At 40.9% G+C, this 15,151-nt stretch overlaps 1 protein-coding gene across 11 annotated transcripts in view; it reads left to right on the top strand.

Annotated features, from left to right (window-relative positions):
* map2 (microtubule-associated protein 2) overlaps positions 1–15,151 on the top strand; it is a 237,947-nt gene that overhangs the window by 164,302 nt on the left and 58,494 nt on the right. For 7 of the 11 annotated variants that reach the window (XM_061879868.1, XM_061879870.1, XM_061879869.1 and 4 more), the window contains 3 exons: positions 4,965–5,180; positions 11,348–11,635; positions 12,531–15,151. The exon at positions 12,531–15,151 is cut by the window's right edge and continues 739 nt beyond it. In XM_061879868.1, coding sequence (XP_061735852.1) covers positions 4,965–5,180; positions 11,348–11,635; positions 12,531–15,151 — 3,125 coding nt within the window. Of the gene's footprint in view, positions 1–4,964; positions 5,181–11,347; positions 11,636–12,279; positions 12,402–12,530 lie in introns of those variants that run through there. The other 4 variants (XM_061879873.1, XM_061879875.1, XM_061879878.1 and 1 more) reach the window with 4 other exon arrangements.

The following is a 15,151-nucleotide window of genomic DNA, read 5'->3' as shown; positions in this document are numbered from 1 at the left end:
AACAATATCACTAAATACGTGTTAATATTCAGGTCAAGACATGTAGATGGAGTATTTTTGGCATTTTTGGGCTGTTTTTAGAGGACTGTAAGGGCGCCATCGTGCACTCCTATTGCCTCACTCGTTAGCCACCTCCTACTTGTCATATTTTACGTGTTAGAATGCATAAAAACCAAACGGAAAAATGTGTGTTCTTGTCTTACATAAGGATTGTAAACGATGGACAAAAGCCTTTAAGGATTGATGATTGGAGCTGAATATAAATGACGGAATGGCATTCTGATGCTAATATGCTTGATAATTAGCGACTTACAGTATTATTATGCTTTTTGTTCTTTTGTGGTTGTAATACATTTGCTTGTACCGATGTTAAAACTTGTTCTTGGGTTCGATTGAGTTGTTGGAGTTGAATTGCTTTTTAGCGCTCACCTTTTAAGACATAAAAACTTGCCAATATTCTTAGAAAGCACACAAGGCTGGCCTCACAATGTTCTTTTCTCATGAGTTTCTCATCACAATTTCCTTGTCAATGTCTTTGTGCGTCAGCCCCTCTCTGATTACTTTGACTTTTTCTCAGCTGTTTCTGTTTTTTTTCTCCTCAGTTTTGCTAATGTTCTCCCCTCAAATGTTCTATGCAGAAAATGTCCATTTTGAAACTACCGCAGATTTTCTGGACAAATTATTGTTGGTCAGTTAACAAAAAACACTCAAATATTTGTATTTATTTATTTACTTATTGTTAAACAAGAAAAAGAATGATGTTCCAAAAAAAAAAAAAATCTGTTAATTTTCAAACCAAAAATATAGAAATAGTTTGTTTCGTTTGTATAGTTTCTCATGTTTTGAGTATTTAATTAATTTTTATTCTGTATTTATTTTATTTTATCAAATGTTTAAAAAAAATATATATATATATATATATATATATATTATTCTGTTTTTATTTTATTTTATCAAATGTTTTAAATATATATATATATATATATATATATATAAAACATTTGCTTATATGTATATAATATGTAATATATGTATATTATTAATACTTGATATATATACAGTATATATATGTATATATTTAAAACATTTGATAAAATAAGATAAAAACAGAATAATATATATATATATTATATATATATATATATATATTTTTTTTTTTAATTCTGTTTTTATTTTATTTTTTCAAATGTTTTAAATATATACATATATATACATTGGGTATAAAAGCAGCTTCCATGACCTTTGATCCCTCAGGCAGTACTGCATCAAATACCGACATCAGTGTGTAAAGGATATCACCACACGGGCTCAGGAGCACTTCATAAAACCACTGTCAGTAACTACAGTTGGTCGCTACATCTGTAAGTGCAAGTTAAAACTCTACTATGCAAAGCCAAACCCATTTATCAACAATATCCTGAATCACCGCCAGCTTGGCTGGGCCCGAGCTCACCTAAGATGGACTGATGCAAAGTGGAAAGGTGTTCTGTGGTCTGACGAGTCCACATTTCCAATTATATTTGGAAACAGAGGATGTGGTGTCCTCCAGAACAAAGAGGAAAATAACCATTGAGAGGCGCAAAGTTCAAAAGCCAGCATCTGTGATGGTATGGGGGTGTATTAGTGCCCAAGACATGGGTAACTTACACATCTGTGAAGGCACCATTAATGCTGAAAGGTCCATACAGGTTTTGGAACAACATATGTTGTCATCCAAGCAACGTTATCATGGACACCCCTGCTTATTTCAGCAAGACAATGCCAAGCCACGTGTTACAACAGCGTGACTTCGTAAAAAAAGAGTGCGGGTACTTTCCTGGCCCGCCTGCAGTCCAGACCTGTCTCCCATCGAAAATGTGTGGTGCATTATGAAGCGTAAAATACGACAGCGGATACCCCGGACTGTTGAACGACTGAAGCTCTACATAAAACAAGAATGGGAAAGAATTCCACTCTCAAAGCTTCAAAAATTTGTTTCCTCAGTTCCCAAACGTTTATTGAGTGTTGTTAAAAGAAAAAGTGATGTAACACAGTGGTGAACATGCCCTTTCCCAACTACTTTGGCACATGTTGCAGCCATGAAATTCTAAGTTAATTATTATTTGCAAAAAAAATAAAGTTTATGAGTTGCATCAGTCCGTCTTAGATGATCTCGGGCCCAGCCAAGCCGGCGGCGTTCCTTGATGTTGTTGATAAATGGGGTTCACTGCATAGTAGAGCTTTAACTTGCACTTAAATATGTAGCAACCAACTGTAGTTACTGACAGTGGTTTTATGAAGTGTTTCTGAGCCCATGTGGTGATATCCTTTACACACTGGATTCTGTTTTTGATGCAGTAACGCCTGAGGGATCAACGGTCCCTTATTATCATCGCTTACATGCAGTTTTTTCTCCAGATTCTCTGAACCTTTTGATGATTTTACGGACTGTAGATGGTAAAACCCCTAAATTCCTTGCAATAGTTTGTTCAGAAATGTTGTTCTAAAACTGTTCGACAATTAGCCTGCACACCTGTGGGATGTTCCAAATAAGTGTTTGATGATAATTTCTCAACTTTATCAGTATTTATTGTTTATCAGTTTGAACATCACATATGTTGTCTTTGTAGCATATTCAACTGAATATGGGTGGAAAATGATTTGCAAATCATTGTATTCTGTTTATATTTACATCTAACACAATTTCCCAACTCATATGGAAATGGGGTTTGTGTGTATGTATATATATATATATATATATATATATATATATATATATATATATATATATATATATATATTTAGTATTTTGACAATCATAACAGTCATACCGATGTAATAATAATGTTACCAAAATTAAAAACAATTATAATTATAAAGATTTGCTTTATTGTTAGTGTTATTTCATTTTAACAACTCTTGTTTATTGATTCTCTGTTAATGTTGTAAATCAGTTTAAATAATATTTAAAAACAAACTTCCAACTTGAGGTTGTTTATCGATAAAAAGGGAAAAAAGCAATACAGCTCAGAACTTATGCCTCTAGCTTAATGCTAACATATAATGGGGAATCCCATTGACAGGAATCAGAAATTAGCATCGCAATTGTTGTAAATTCGTACAAAACGGGCTTTAACCGATGGAATTTGAGGTAAAACATCAAATATATTTCTCCTCACAGACCGAGTCACCAACTTGAGTGGAATCGAACATTGACCGCTAACGTTGTGCTGCTAGTTGTTTGTGCTAACTAACCTCGGAAGTCTCTTATAACGTCTTCCCCCTCTCATTTGAAATCAAATAGCATTGTCAATGTTGTGTTGAACATGATTGTCATAACAGGGAAGCACTAAATAAATCAATAAAAAAATCTTGTGAGCCTTAATGTATTTATGGCGGACCGCCACGTGAAAGGAAAATACGGGAAACATTGAACTTTTTGTGTTAATTTTTCTCACTATATATATTTTTTTTCCAATACATTTGAGGCTTAAAGTTGTCTTTATTTTGGAATAATTAACAAAAGCCAAAAAAAAAAGCCAAACACAAGCCCAAAGTTGGTATTTTGACAATCATAACAGTCGTATGGGTGTAATAATAACGTTACTAAAAACAAAAATATATTCATATATTAAAAAAAAAAAGATAAAATGAAGTAAATACAGACTTACAAATGTTAAATTACTCAAAACATGATAAACTGTACAAACTGTTTCTATGTTTTTGATAATAATAGAAAAATTGATATTTTTTTCATTATTATATTTTTTGTTAAATAAGAAAAAGAACACGTTACACAGCAAACTATATATATATATTTTTTTTTTGCCAAAAAGTTTTAGTTTTTATAGATTAATGATGTTTTTTAGTAATTTTCATCCTATATTTTCTTATTTATTGTATTTATTTGATTTGATCTCTTTTTAAATATTTAATTTTTTTTATCCCAAAGTTGGTATTTTGAAGTGTAAACTGGCCGACGTTTTGCATTACAACTAAAAACTTTTTTTTTTTTTCAACACTGATTCCTACAATTTTTGGGGTCGTACAAATTTTACAGCGATCTCGTAAAATTTTAACTCACCCATTTTTCAACTTAGCAATATTAGACCCCGCCCCCTTTTTGGAGAGGAAGAGTCCAAATAATGAGTGGTGACAAGAAATGAAGTTGAACAATTTATTATCAAAAAAAGGTTAAGTAGAAATAATTGTGATAGCAAAGAAAATACTGATAAGCATCTTGAAACTTCAAAAAATAATAATCATAAAAATAATCTCAATTATCTCTTAGGTGAACCATAATTTACTTAACTATTTGTTTATTGGGTATCTAATATTTATTCCTGTATTTAATATTTGTTGATTCATTATTGCACAGTAATGGATTTACTCAATTATTTATTTACTGTTATGTTACAGGGAACAAAGAAATGGGATAAAAGTGATATGAAAGGCGGAGGATTAAATAAGATGAGCGTCATCCTACTTCTTTTTAAACAAACTGTAATAAAACATATGCGTTCAATACTAATTGTATTGCATGTATGTTCGAAATGAACTGAAACTAACTAATGACCTGAAATGTTCGCCCGTCTTGTATGCTTTTGTCCACCTCAGTCGGTTTGACGTGCTGGGTATCGAAACTGAAAGTTAACTCACCGTGCAAAAACGCACCTTCTTCACTCTCCTTCTAGGCTGGTACTTTGTGGCCGCTTTAAAGTAGCGACACTAATTTCTTTGTGTGGGAGAGTGAGTCCATCGTGTGGGTCTCTCCAAGCAGAACCAAGACCAAGGCTTGGGATTCCTAAGGCGCTTAGATTCTATCCGTATTTGGCCACCTGTTAGGTGGCACCTTTCTATTCGAAGTCAACTTCAAAATGGACATTTTTGGTGTATTTCATGACTTTCCTTCCGTTCTTTTCTTCCTGTGTCTGGGTGTCCGGATCTCCCTGCAGTTCTTCTCCTTGTGTCTGTCTTGTTTGTAGATGTAGGGGATGAGGAGGAGGCGGGCCCTCTGCGCCGCTTCCAAAATTCCCGGGAGAGGTGCAAGTTCCTCGCCCCCTCCATCTCAGTGTCCGTGCCCGAGGACGACCCCTACCACTCCGACGAGGAGTACTATGACCACCCCTTGTTCAGCCCCGAGTGGACGCACTCGGGCGCCCGCCCCGCGGGGCAGACCGTGGCCTTTAGACAGATTGAAGGTGAACCACGCACGGTTCCTCCATGCCGTCTCCCTCCTCCCGTTGACCCGCTTTTTCTATTTTAACCATCCCCCCAACCCCTTCTGTGACGTGACGTCCTCCCAGCATCGCGTCCTCTGTTCGTCTGAACATCATGTTCGTGTGTTTGCGTTTCCTCATTGTGTCGTTTCACTCCCAAAGATCATTGCCTTCACCCCCAATCCATTGCCGCTTGTGTTTTCAGCCATCTTTCCTTTGACACACAGTAGAAGCTTCAGTTGTCAAGTTATAAAACAGTCCATACCAGGTTGAAGTCCGGGGACCCGGGATTGGCACCATATCGACCCCTGAGTCCTTTTCAAAACTCAGTAGACAAACAAAATCCATAAAAACGCTTCAGTTGTCAAGTTATAATTCAGTCCATACCAGGGTGAAGTCCGGGGGCCCAGGAATGCCACCATACCAGCCCCTGAGTCCTGTTCAAAACTCAGGAAACAAACAAAATCCCTAAAAACGCTTCAGTTGTCAAGTTATAATTCAGTCCATACCAGGGTGAAGTCCGGGGGCCCAGGAATGCCACCATACCGGCCCCTGAGTCCTGTTCAAAACTCAGGAGACAAACAAAATCCCTAAAAACGCTTCAGTTGTCAAGTTATAATTTAGTCCATACCAGGGTGAAGTCCGGGGGCCCAGGAATGCCACCATACCGGCCCCTGAGTCCTGTTCAAAACTCAGGAGACAAACAAAATCACGAAAAACAGTAGCGTTTTCAAACTTTATTCTTTAGGTTTTTATAAACCTTGCTAACAAACAACTTAGACGTTCCTCAAGGCACCCTTTTAGTAATCAGACAATATTTTCGGTATATTCAATTGAATTGTGTACATTCAGGGAATAACTGAACCCATACAGCGGGTCATGAGAAAACACAAAACAGTTACTTGTATGTACATCCAAAAGACAAAATAGAACAAGACAAGAAATGAATCGTAATTTACGAAATCCCGCGTAAATCGTGCAAAACAATCATACATCGGAGAAACAGAGAAGACATTCAACACAAGGAAGACAGAACATCAGAAAGAATGTGAAAAAGAGACAGCCGGAAGGTTTACGAGAAGCCTAAAACAAAAATCCGAACAGGAGATCTTAAAATCAGCCATATCAGATCATTGCAAAATATACAACCAGATCATGGACCCGGACAGCGGCAAAATCATCGGCACAGAAAGTAACAAATGAATCAATCTGAGGAAGCAACCTAAGGTAACCATCAATCGGGATGAGAGAGCATACCTGGGACTCCCTCCCCCATTAGCCATCAAGTGGCGGGTTGGAGGTGGGGGGGGGTGTAGTTCGGAGCCAACCAAGTAGACTTGACAGGTCTGCCTGGTTGGCCTGGCCTATAAGGACAGCTGATCGGCAACGTGTCACAGTGAAGAAGACTGCGGATGACAGTCGAAACGTGTTGCTGGAGCTCGTTTACTTCACATGCAGTCAGTAGTCATTTGTTCAACTCCTTCAGTGGTGTTCCTCAAGGGTCCGTTTTAGGTCCTCTATTTTTGGGGGGGATATTTTACTGATCATTTCCAAAAACTTGTGAGAAACTCACATTTTTGCATCAAAAAGTGCTGTTATGTAAATGATCTTTGATTAGCTTTTTTGGCAGAAAGTCCTTTATTTATGTATTCATTTATTTATTTTATTAATCAGTCCAACAAAATAATACACAATAATACAATTACAATTCCGAAACAGCAACATTCTGAATAGCAATCAAGAGAGTACACACAAACATGACACAAAACAATCCAAAAGCAGTCAAACAAAAAATGAATATTATCAACAACAGTATCAATCCTCATCTCGGGGGATTTTAACCATGTTACTGTGGACAAATCACAACCCAACTTCACTCAGTATGTCAGCTGCCGCACCAGAGGAAATAAGATCCTGGACCTGCTGTACGCAAACATCAAAGATGCGTACCTCCTATGAGGTAAACAAGGTTATGGGTCAAATGCAGAGGACAAATTTCACCACACTTAGTTTGTGTGTGACAATCATTGGTACTTTATCTTTAACTTAAACTTAACTGAACTTAACTTAACTTTTGCCTGAAGGAACTCTCCTGAAGGAATCAATAAAGTACTATCCATCTATCTATTGCAGTCTACACATAACTCTTATGTGTGACTGCCATCTACTGGTCTCACTAATCATTGCACAATGTAGCAAATAAAATAGCTTCGAGGTCGGTAAGCCCAACCAAAATTATCCCGTACATTAGGCGCACCGGGTTATAAGGCGCACTGTCGCGTTTTGATAAAATGAAAGGATTTTAAGTGCGCCTTATTGTCCAAAAAATACGGTATTTTGGAAAAATAGCTGCAAGTCTGTTATGGTTGCAGAGGTGGAAATGACGGCAACAGACACCAGGGAACAGTAATATTCAAAGATGTAATATATATATATATATATATATATATATATATATATATATATATATATATATATATATATATATATATATATATATATATATATATATATAGACCATTTATATAATAATAAAACAATAATAATATCAACTGAGGAAATGGGGTTTGAACTAGATCCAAAAGTGTATGTGGTGTGAGGCCATGTGTGTAGTTAGCTGAGGTGTGTGTTACCAAATGTTGTTGAGAGCAAAGGAACACGGAAGTCTGTGGGGCAGGCAGGAGAGAAGCGTCAGAGTCCGGGGGCAAGCGAGGAGTCGAGAATCACGAAGCACGAGGGAGGTAGAGAAAGGTCCAGTAGGACAACCAGGGAAAATTGAGACTTACAGCTCACTTTCAAGACGACCGAGATTACTGCGGGGACCACACGAGAAAATGCAGACAGAGAGCAAGTTTGCATCCAGCATCAGATGGTCGCTTACTGTACGCCAACAGACGACTATATTCCGGCACGGCATGGCAGGCGGTGCGGGCTTATGAAGCCAACTCGTTCATTCCTAGACAGGTGCGCTGATTGCACATTGTCTGCAGCCGTGCGGAGGTGCGCCTGCAGCGGAGAGGGAACGCCCGTGGGCGTGGCCCGCGGTGCTCTCACTAGAGTGCACAGATGGATGAGCGGTGGGTAAGCACAAAAGTAAATGACTGTTGTTTTCAAAGAGGTAGCATAGTGATCAAAGTGTTTAAAAGTACCAATGAGTTTGTTTTTTCGGAGAAAGCTGGCAATGAAACAAGAACATAAGAAATGAACGACGTAGATTACAGACAATTTGACCAAAGGACACCGGTATAAAAACCGACTCCGTTGACGGGACACAGACACGGTGCTGCCGGTCTACTTGATTCAAATCGAGTCAATCCCACCATTTTTCTGGGCGGTGAGCTTTCGGAATAGGTGCAGTTTGTCTCTCCATGGTCCCTTGTTTGTTTTAGTTTTAGTTTTAGTCAAATATGACAATGCATTGCAAAATAACCTGGCTTTCTGAGCCCTTAACTGTTTAGTTTTTTTGGAATATAAAACATAAAAATGATAGTGAAGGGAAAGGTTTAGCTCCCCGGTCCCCCTGGCTTTCTGAAAATGTGGCGCCCAAAACATTTGAGTTGAATATTCAAGGTCTAGATGTTTTGATGCTTTAAACTCCAAATAGTTGCAACCTTTGGCACAAACACCAAGACTACGGTACCAACGCTCCTCCACCTGAGGACCATATACATTTACCTGTTGTTATTGTCTCTCATTGACTATTTCTATTTGTTCTGTCTTTGGCTCACCTTTGTCATAGTCCAGAATCAGTTGTTTTGGGTTTTGTTTGCTGTTCATTGTTGACATTTTCTCAAACTAGTTAAGACGAATAGGAAAAGGTCTTTTCCCACCTCATATACAGTGGAACCTAAACTTACGAACTTAAGTAGTTCTTGAACTTGGTTGGCAAACCGAAAAGTTTGTATACTGAAGCAAAGTTTCCCATAAGAAAGAATGTAAGCCTGAATAATTGGTTCTAGCCTTGACAAAAGTCAATATTTTATTAAAAAACCACATACTTTAAAGACAGTATAAAGCCCACTCGATTCATCGATTTTCCGGAATATAAGGTGCTGCTTTTTTTCTACGCTTTGAACCCTGCGGCTTATAAAACGGTGCGGCTAATTAATGGACTTTTCTCCGCAAATGGACATAATGTTATAGTTTTGTAGACACTGAAACGGTGTGTTACTCTTTGTGCTATCTTTTAGGATAAGGTTGACAAAGTATTTCCTTTTTCTGCTTCAAACCAGATGTAAAACATTCCATAGCCTTTCTGCTCGGAAGGATTCTTCATTCATCACTCTAAGCAACGTTTGGAAGTTTTACAATATAACTAAAACATTTCAGACTTACTAAACCGTTCGATGAGTGATGTCTGTAGGAGTGTTTCCATGCACATTTGTACGTGCTATCGTAATGTAATCAAGCTATCGTCATTACCATTAACTAATATGCTAACAAGTGTCGGTGTTAGCATTACCTTACTATGGCAATTTAAGTGTATTGTTCCAGTTTCACAAATTCCTGAGTAAATTATTGTAATGTGTAATTAAACCCCCCTACTCCCTCCGTGGGAGGGAGGCGAGTTAGGTGTCTGAAACCCGCCGCTCGGAAGCAGATGGTTCCGAAAGGTGAACAGCCCGCTGGGACGTGCCCGCTGGCCGAAGGGTTGCAGCCCGGCCGTCGGTCTCGGAGCTGGCGTCGAGGGTGAAGGAACGGGCCGAAACCTGCCCTCCACCCCCAGCCACGAGGCCCTGAGACTTCTGCGTATCGCCGCCACCGTCCCGCAAGGACCCACCGTCGGTCACGTGCCCCACGTTCCAAGGGGCAGGCCGAAACCGGCCCCAAAGCCTTGAGACTTCCATCGTTTTCTTCCCGGTAATGATCCTTCCGCAGGTTCACCTAAGGAAAACCTTGTTGCGACTTTTACTTCCTCTAGATAGTCAAGTTTGACCGTCTTCTCTGCCTCCACCAGAGCCTGAGTAGAACCCCCACGGGGCCGGTCTAAGGACCTCACTAAACCATCCAATCGGTAGTAGCGACGGGCGGTGTGTACAAAGTCGGTTTCGCTGATTGGAGAGCTAGCTCCCGTAGATAGTGGGTCCATGACCATGACTTCTGTTTTGTTTGATCATCCGTTTTACTGCCGTGTTACAGACACCCTTTGGAAAAATGCAAATTATGTAAATAAATATCACATTTCACAACGTATATATCTGCGGCTTATAATCCGGTGCGGCTAATAAATGGAAAATATAAAATGTGCCGGTTGCGACTTGAATATGGGTGCGCTCTATAGCCCCTAATTTACGGTACACTATTTATCAAACAAACATAACAAGAAGGTAACGGATCAACAATCTCATTAGAGTATAATACAAACAACACAACAACAGTGGGAAACACAAACACACAAAAGTCGGCCTGGTGCTCTTTTTAAAAACGACAAATATTTGTGGCATGCAAGTGCGAAGAGGAGTTGAACGATGATGATGAATGCAGACAGAGCGAGGTAGAGAGAGTAGTGGCAGTATTTTACGAAGCCAAAGCCTCTATTCCTCTTCTGTTGGTCTCACTCGGACCAAGTTGGGCTTCACTAGGTCATCGCTGCACGAGGAATCTGTCCAGCATGTCTCGTTTTTTAAATTTGTCCGTAGTGGCGCAAATGTCGTTATTGCGTAATCCTTTAGAAATTATGAATTTTTAAGTCCACAGCAAATCCCTCCTTCTTTCCAGTCTGGTGTGTTACTTTTTTGGACCCATATTGAGTAACAAAATAAACAAAAATGTTGAATTGCCAGAAAATAATCACACCCTGAAGATGGGCGACCAAGTAAAGGACTGTGTAAACGGGATATGACATAGGGGGCTCTTAAAGCGTTCGTACACCGAGGAATATTTGGTACGATGTTAAGGTTCGTAAACAGAAAAGGTCGCAAATAGAGGGGTTCGTAAATCCAGGTTCCACTGTATATCCGTGGGCTATCATAGCATTAATGGTAGTCACAACTAGTACACACAAATATATTTTGTCACATTTAAGTCCACTCACATGCAATACTGTATGTGTGAAGTGTCCCTCCTTTGATTATGTTTTGCCCAAGTCCGTGTTGCCTGTAGTCTTAATGTGTCCTCCCCCCACCCCCTCTCGCCCTGTTTCCGAGAAGAAGAGACCATGGAGGCTCTTACAGCTGAATACGAAGAGGTGGATGATGATGAGGATGATGAGGAGGAGGAGGAAAGTACAGAGGCAGCTATTGATGAGCAGCAATGGAGCGGGGAAGAGCTTGACCTGGACAGCCCCCGAGCTGAACCTTTAGAACAGGCAGAGGGCGTAGACAAGGACCAGGGTCTAGACCTGGGGCCGGGCGAAGCAGCTAGCGCTGCGGCAGAGAGCTCTATGGACATAGAGGAGGAAGAGGAGGATGATGAGGGTGAGGAGAGCCCTGAGACAGGTGTGTCCTCCCCTCTGCGCCCCCTCCTTGCCTGCATGTTCACGGCTTGTCACTGTTTATCAACGCCAGCTGTGGAGGATGGCAGCGTTTGGAATGGCAACTCATTGGCCCGGTGCACAGCTGTGTCTGCCAGGCAACACAGGCTTTGGTGGAAAAAGGTTACATTGTTATGTTTTTTTTTTTGTTTTTGTTTTGTTTTGCTCTTTTCGGGGGCTGGCTCTTTGGCACTGGTCTGATTACATGTCGCTCCCTCAATCATGCTTATTATCGGCAGCTGCAAGCTTTCAGGATTCTCATGTTTACACTGATGGCTTGGTGCTGGTATGCCCGTATATGGCATTCTGTAACCTTTACTTTTCTCACATGAATCACTCTTTGGTAGGATATTTGATGTCGACTGTTGTTTTTTCAAAATTCTAATTCAAAAAACGATGTTGTGAACCAAGAACCATGTTTAAGCAACATGTTTTTTTTTTTTTTATCAAAAGACCAAGTCATCTGGTTTAGATTTTTTCATTGTCAGTCGGTCGCATATTAAATGTTCGTCATTCACAGGCAAGCTTCAACTGTAAGACTGGCATTCGGTGTTTCTAATATGACATTTTGCATGGATTTCCATTTCATAAATGATTGTTTTCCATCAGTCCACCTGACAGTTGCCTCATGCCGGTGCTCTTCCATACCATGCCATAGTTCCGTCCATCTCTGACTTGATGGGCCTCATTCTGTCGCCGTTCTCCTTCAGTGATGGCCGTATCATTGTGCTGTAAGTTCCCGAGGAGAGCTTTGCTTGTTTCCCGCCTTTCCATTACCTAGCTAAATGACAATCATAGCATGCCAAAGCAAAATCTTTCATTTAGTGTCAGTAATGGCCAACTTCCAGATGTTCTTTCAGCTGTGAAGATGGACTCAGAAAAACCTGCGAGTCTGAAAAGTGGTTCCATGAGCCCAGACAGCATCGGTTCTGAGAAACATTCGGAGGAGCTTGTCGAGCCCCAGAGCCAGGGGTTCTTCGCTGGAGAACGAGTTGTACCAGAAAGTCCCACTATTGATACACCGTCCTTTATACCTCCTGCTGTTCAAAATCAAGCCAAAGAATCTGCCAAATCAATCACCCTTCAGCCTGTTTATGGTGAGCCCCTCACCGTGTCAGAGAAACAGCCATCGGTGGAGGTGGTGGAGTTCAGCAGCCTTGGTGGCCCATCTGAATTATCGTCAATAGGAGCCATCGTGGAAGGAGGAAGCTTGACCGGTGATGCAGTGTCAGCATATTTTGAAACATCGGCCACTGACGTTCATGTCGCTCCCCAAAGCAAAAGCGAGGGTTATTATGAACTGAGTAGAGTTGATGAAGATAACAAAAGCAGTGATTCCAAGTCACAGAAGTTGCAGGATAGTGGTGACATTCAAAAGGCAGAAGAAACACACCTTGTCTCAGTTTCTGACAAAAGTAATGACTCCAAGCTTTCTCCAGGTAAACTGGCTTTGGAGCAAAGGAGCTACTCCCTAAATATTACTATCGGCGCATTGGATCAAAGTGGTCAGTGCAGAATGAGGAACTTTTCCCCATTGGCCACGGATATCATGTCATACACCAGCGGAAGTCTTGATGAGACCGCAGACTACCTCCCAATCACCACTCCCTCCGGAGAGAAGCCACCTCCTTTTCCTCCACTGATACTGGAAACCGCAGCATCAATCACTTCCGATTCTTCATCTCCTCCCCGGATGACCGAAGAAGTCTTAGACCCCAGCCAAGGACCTGAGTCACCGCAGCCATGCGAGAGAAGCCCTAACAACGCAGTCATGGCCCAGGACTTGCCTGAGATGCTCGATCTTGCCGGGAGTCGCTCCAGGCTGACGTCTGAAGACGCCGATCCAGAAATCGTACGGAGAAAGTCAATTCAAGCGGATGCTCCTATTTTTTCGGATGACACACTGGTGAGCTTTGTCTCAGGTGAACACAGTCCTGGAATCAAAAAGAGTGACAGTCAGCTGGAAGAGTTGGGCTATTGTGTGTTTAGTGAATACTCTGGGCCTATGCCATCCCCCGCAGATTTGATTAGTCCAACCAAGACTTCTGCACAGATCTTTACGCCCTCTGTTCTTGTCGAGAAAGTTGCTGAACAAGCCCGGAAACTAGCAGTGCGAGACACGTCTGAGGAAGATAAGAGCTTGACTCCTGGGGAAGTGGTCAGTGAGGAAAAAGAGAAGGCGGCAAGGAAAGATTCTGCTGAAGAAGAAGATAAAAAGGACACAAATCACCAGCTGAATGAATCATTATGTAAGGAGGTGAAAAGATCTGCCCTGCCAGGCGAGTCCTTTGTGACACCGACTGTCACTGTGACTTTAGAAGAAGATGGCAGCTCGGGAAGTGAGACAGAGCGACAAGCAAGTGCTGAAGGCTCCGCTTCTGAAACTGAGATCGCTGACTATGAGCGGCAGATCCGCAAACTGGAGATGGAAGACCGGCCTCTCAGTTTGGAGGAGGAACGGGAGCTGCAGGAACTCCGGGAGAAAGTGAAACTGGTGCACCAAGAAGCCTACGAGGAGGTGGATGCTGAAGATGTGTACCAGTTGACGGGAGTAGCCAAAGATCGCATTGCAAGGCCTGTAAAAACGTCACCCACTTCCTCTGTGGAAAGTAATATTGACGACGACAAACTGCTCTCGCCAGTGCTCTCGCCGTCCAAGCTCAAACAAAAAGAACTTTATGGCTCCCCTAAAAGATCAGTTTCACCTGTGTTAGCAGCAACCAAAGATGCAAAAGAGGACTCTGATAGAAAAATGAGAGAACAGAAAGAAAAGGAAGCAACTGAAAAGAAAGTAAAGGATGAGAAACAGGAAGCAGAGAAAATAATTGGAGAAGAGACAGAACAGAAGCCGAATGAAATCAAAGACAAAGAAGAGTCAGGAAAGATGAAAATGGAAGTAAAGGAAACGAACGAAGAGCAGGAAATTAAACAGAAAGAAGAGAGAGAGAAAGACGATAATGAGATGAAAAAAAGGGAAGAGAGAGAGACGATTGTGAAAAAAAGGGTAGAAGAAGAGGAAAGGGAGCGGAGAGACAAAGAAGAGGCAGAACCAATTGAGAAAGAGAGAAATGAAAAGGAAGAGAGGGAACTAAAACAAAAAAAAGAGAGAGAAAAAGAAGAGAAGGAGTTGAGGGAGCTGAAAGAAAAGGAAGAAAGAGAAAGAAAAGAGGTGGAGGAGAGGGAACTGAAAGAAAAGGAAGAGAAAGCAAGAAAAGAGAAGGAGAGGGAACTGAAAGAAAAGGAAGAGAAAGCGAGAAAAGAGATGGAGGAGAGAGAACTGAAAGAAAAGGAAGAGAACGCTAGAAAAGAGAAGGAGGAGAGGGAACTGAAAGAAAGGGAAGAGAAAGCCAGAAAAGAGAAGGAGGAAAGGGAACTGAAAGATCAGGAAGAGAAAGAAAGAAAAGAGAAGGAGGAGAGGGAGCTGAAAGAAAAGGAAGAGAAAGCCAGAAAAGAGAAGGAGGAAAGGGAACTGAAAGATAAG

The sequence above is a fragment of the Nerophis ophidion genome, linkage group LG19, assembly GCF_033978795.1.
Source record: "Nerophis ophidion isolate RoL-2023_Sa linkage group LG19, RoL_Noph_v1.0, whole genome shotgun sequence".
Taxonomy (NCBI): domain Eukaryota; kingdom Metazoa; phylum Chordata; class Actinopteri; order Syngnathiformes; family Syngnathidae; genus Nerophis; species Nerophis ophidion.
This window is presented reverse-complemented; position numbering and strand designations above follow the sequence as displayed.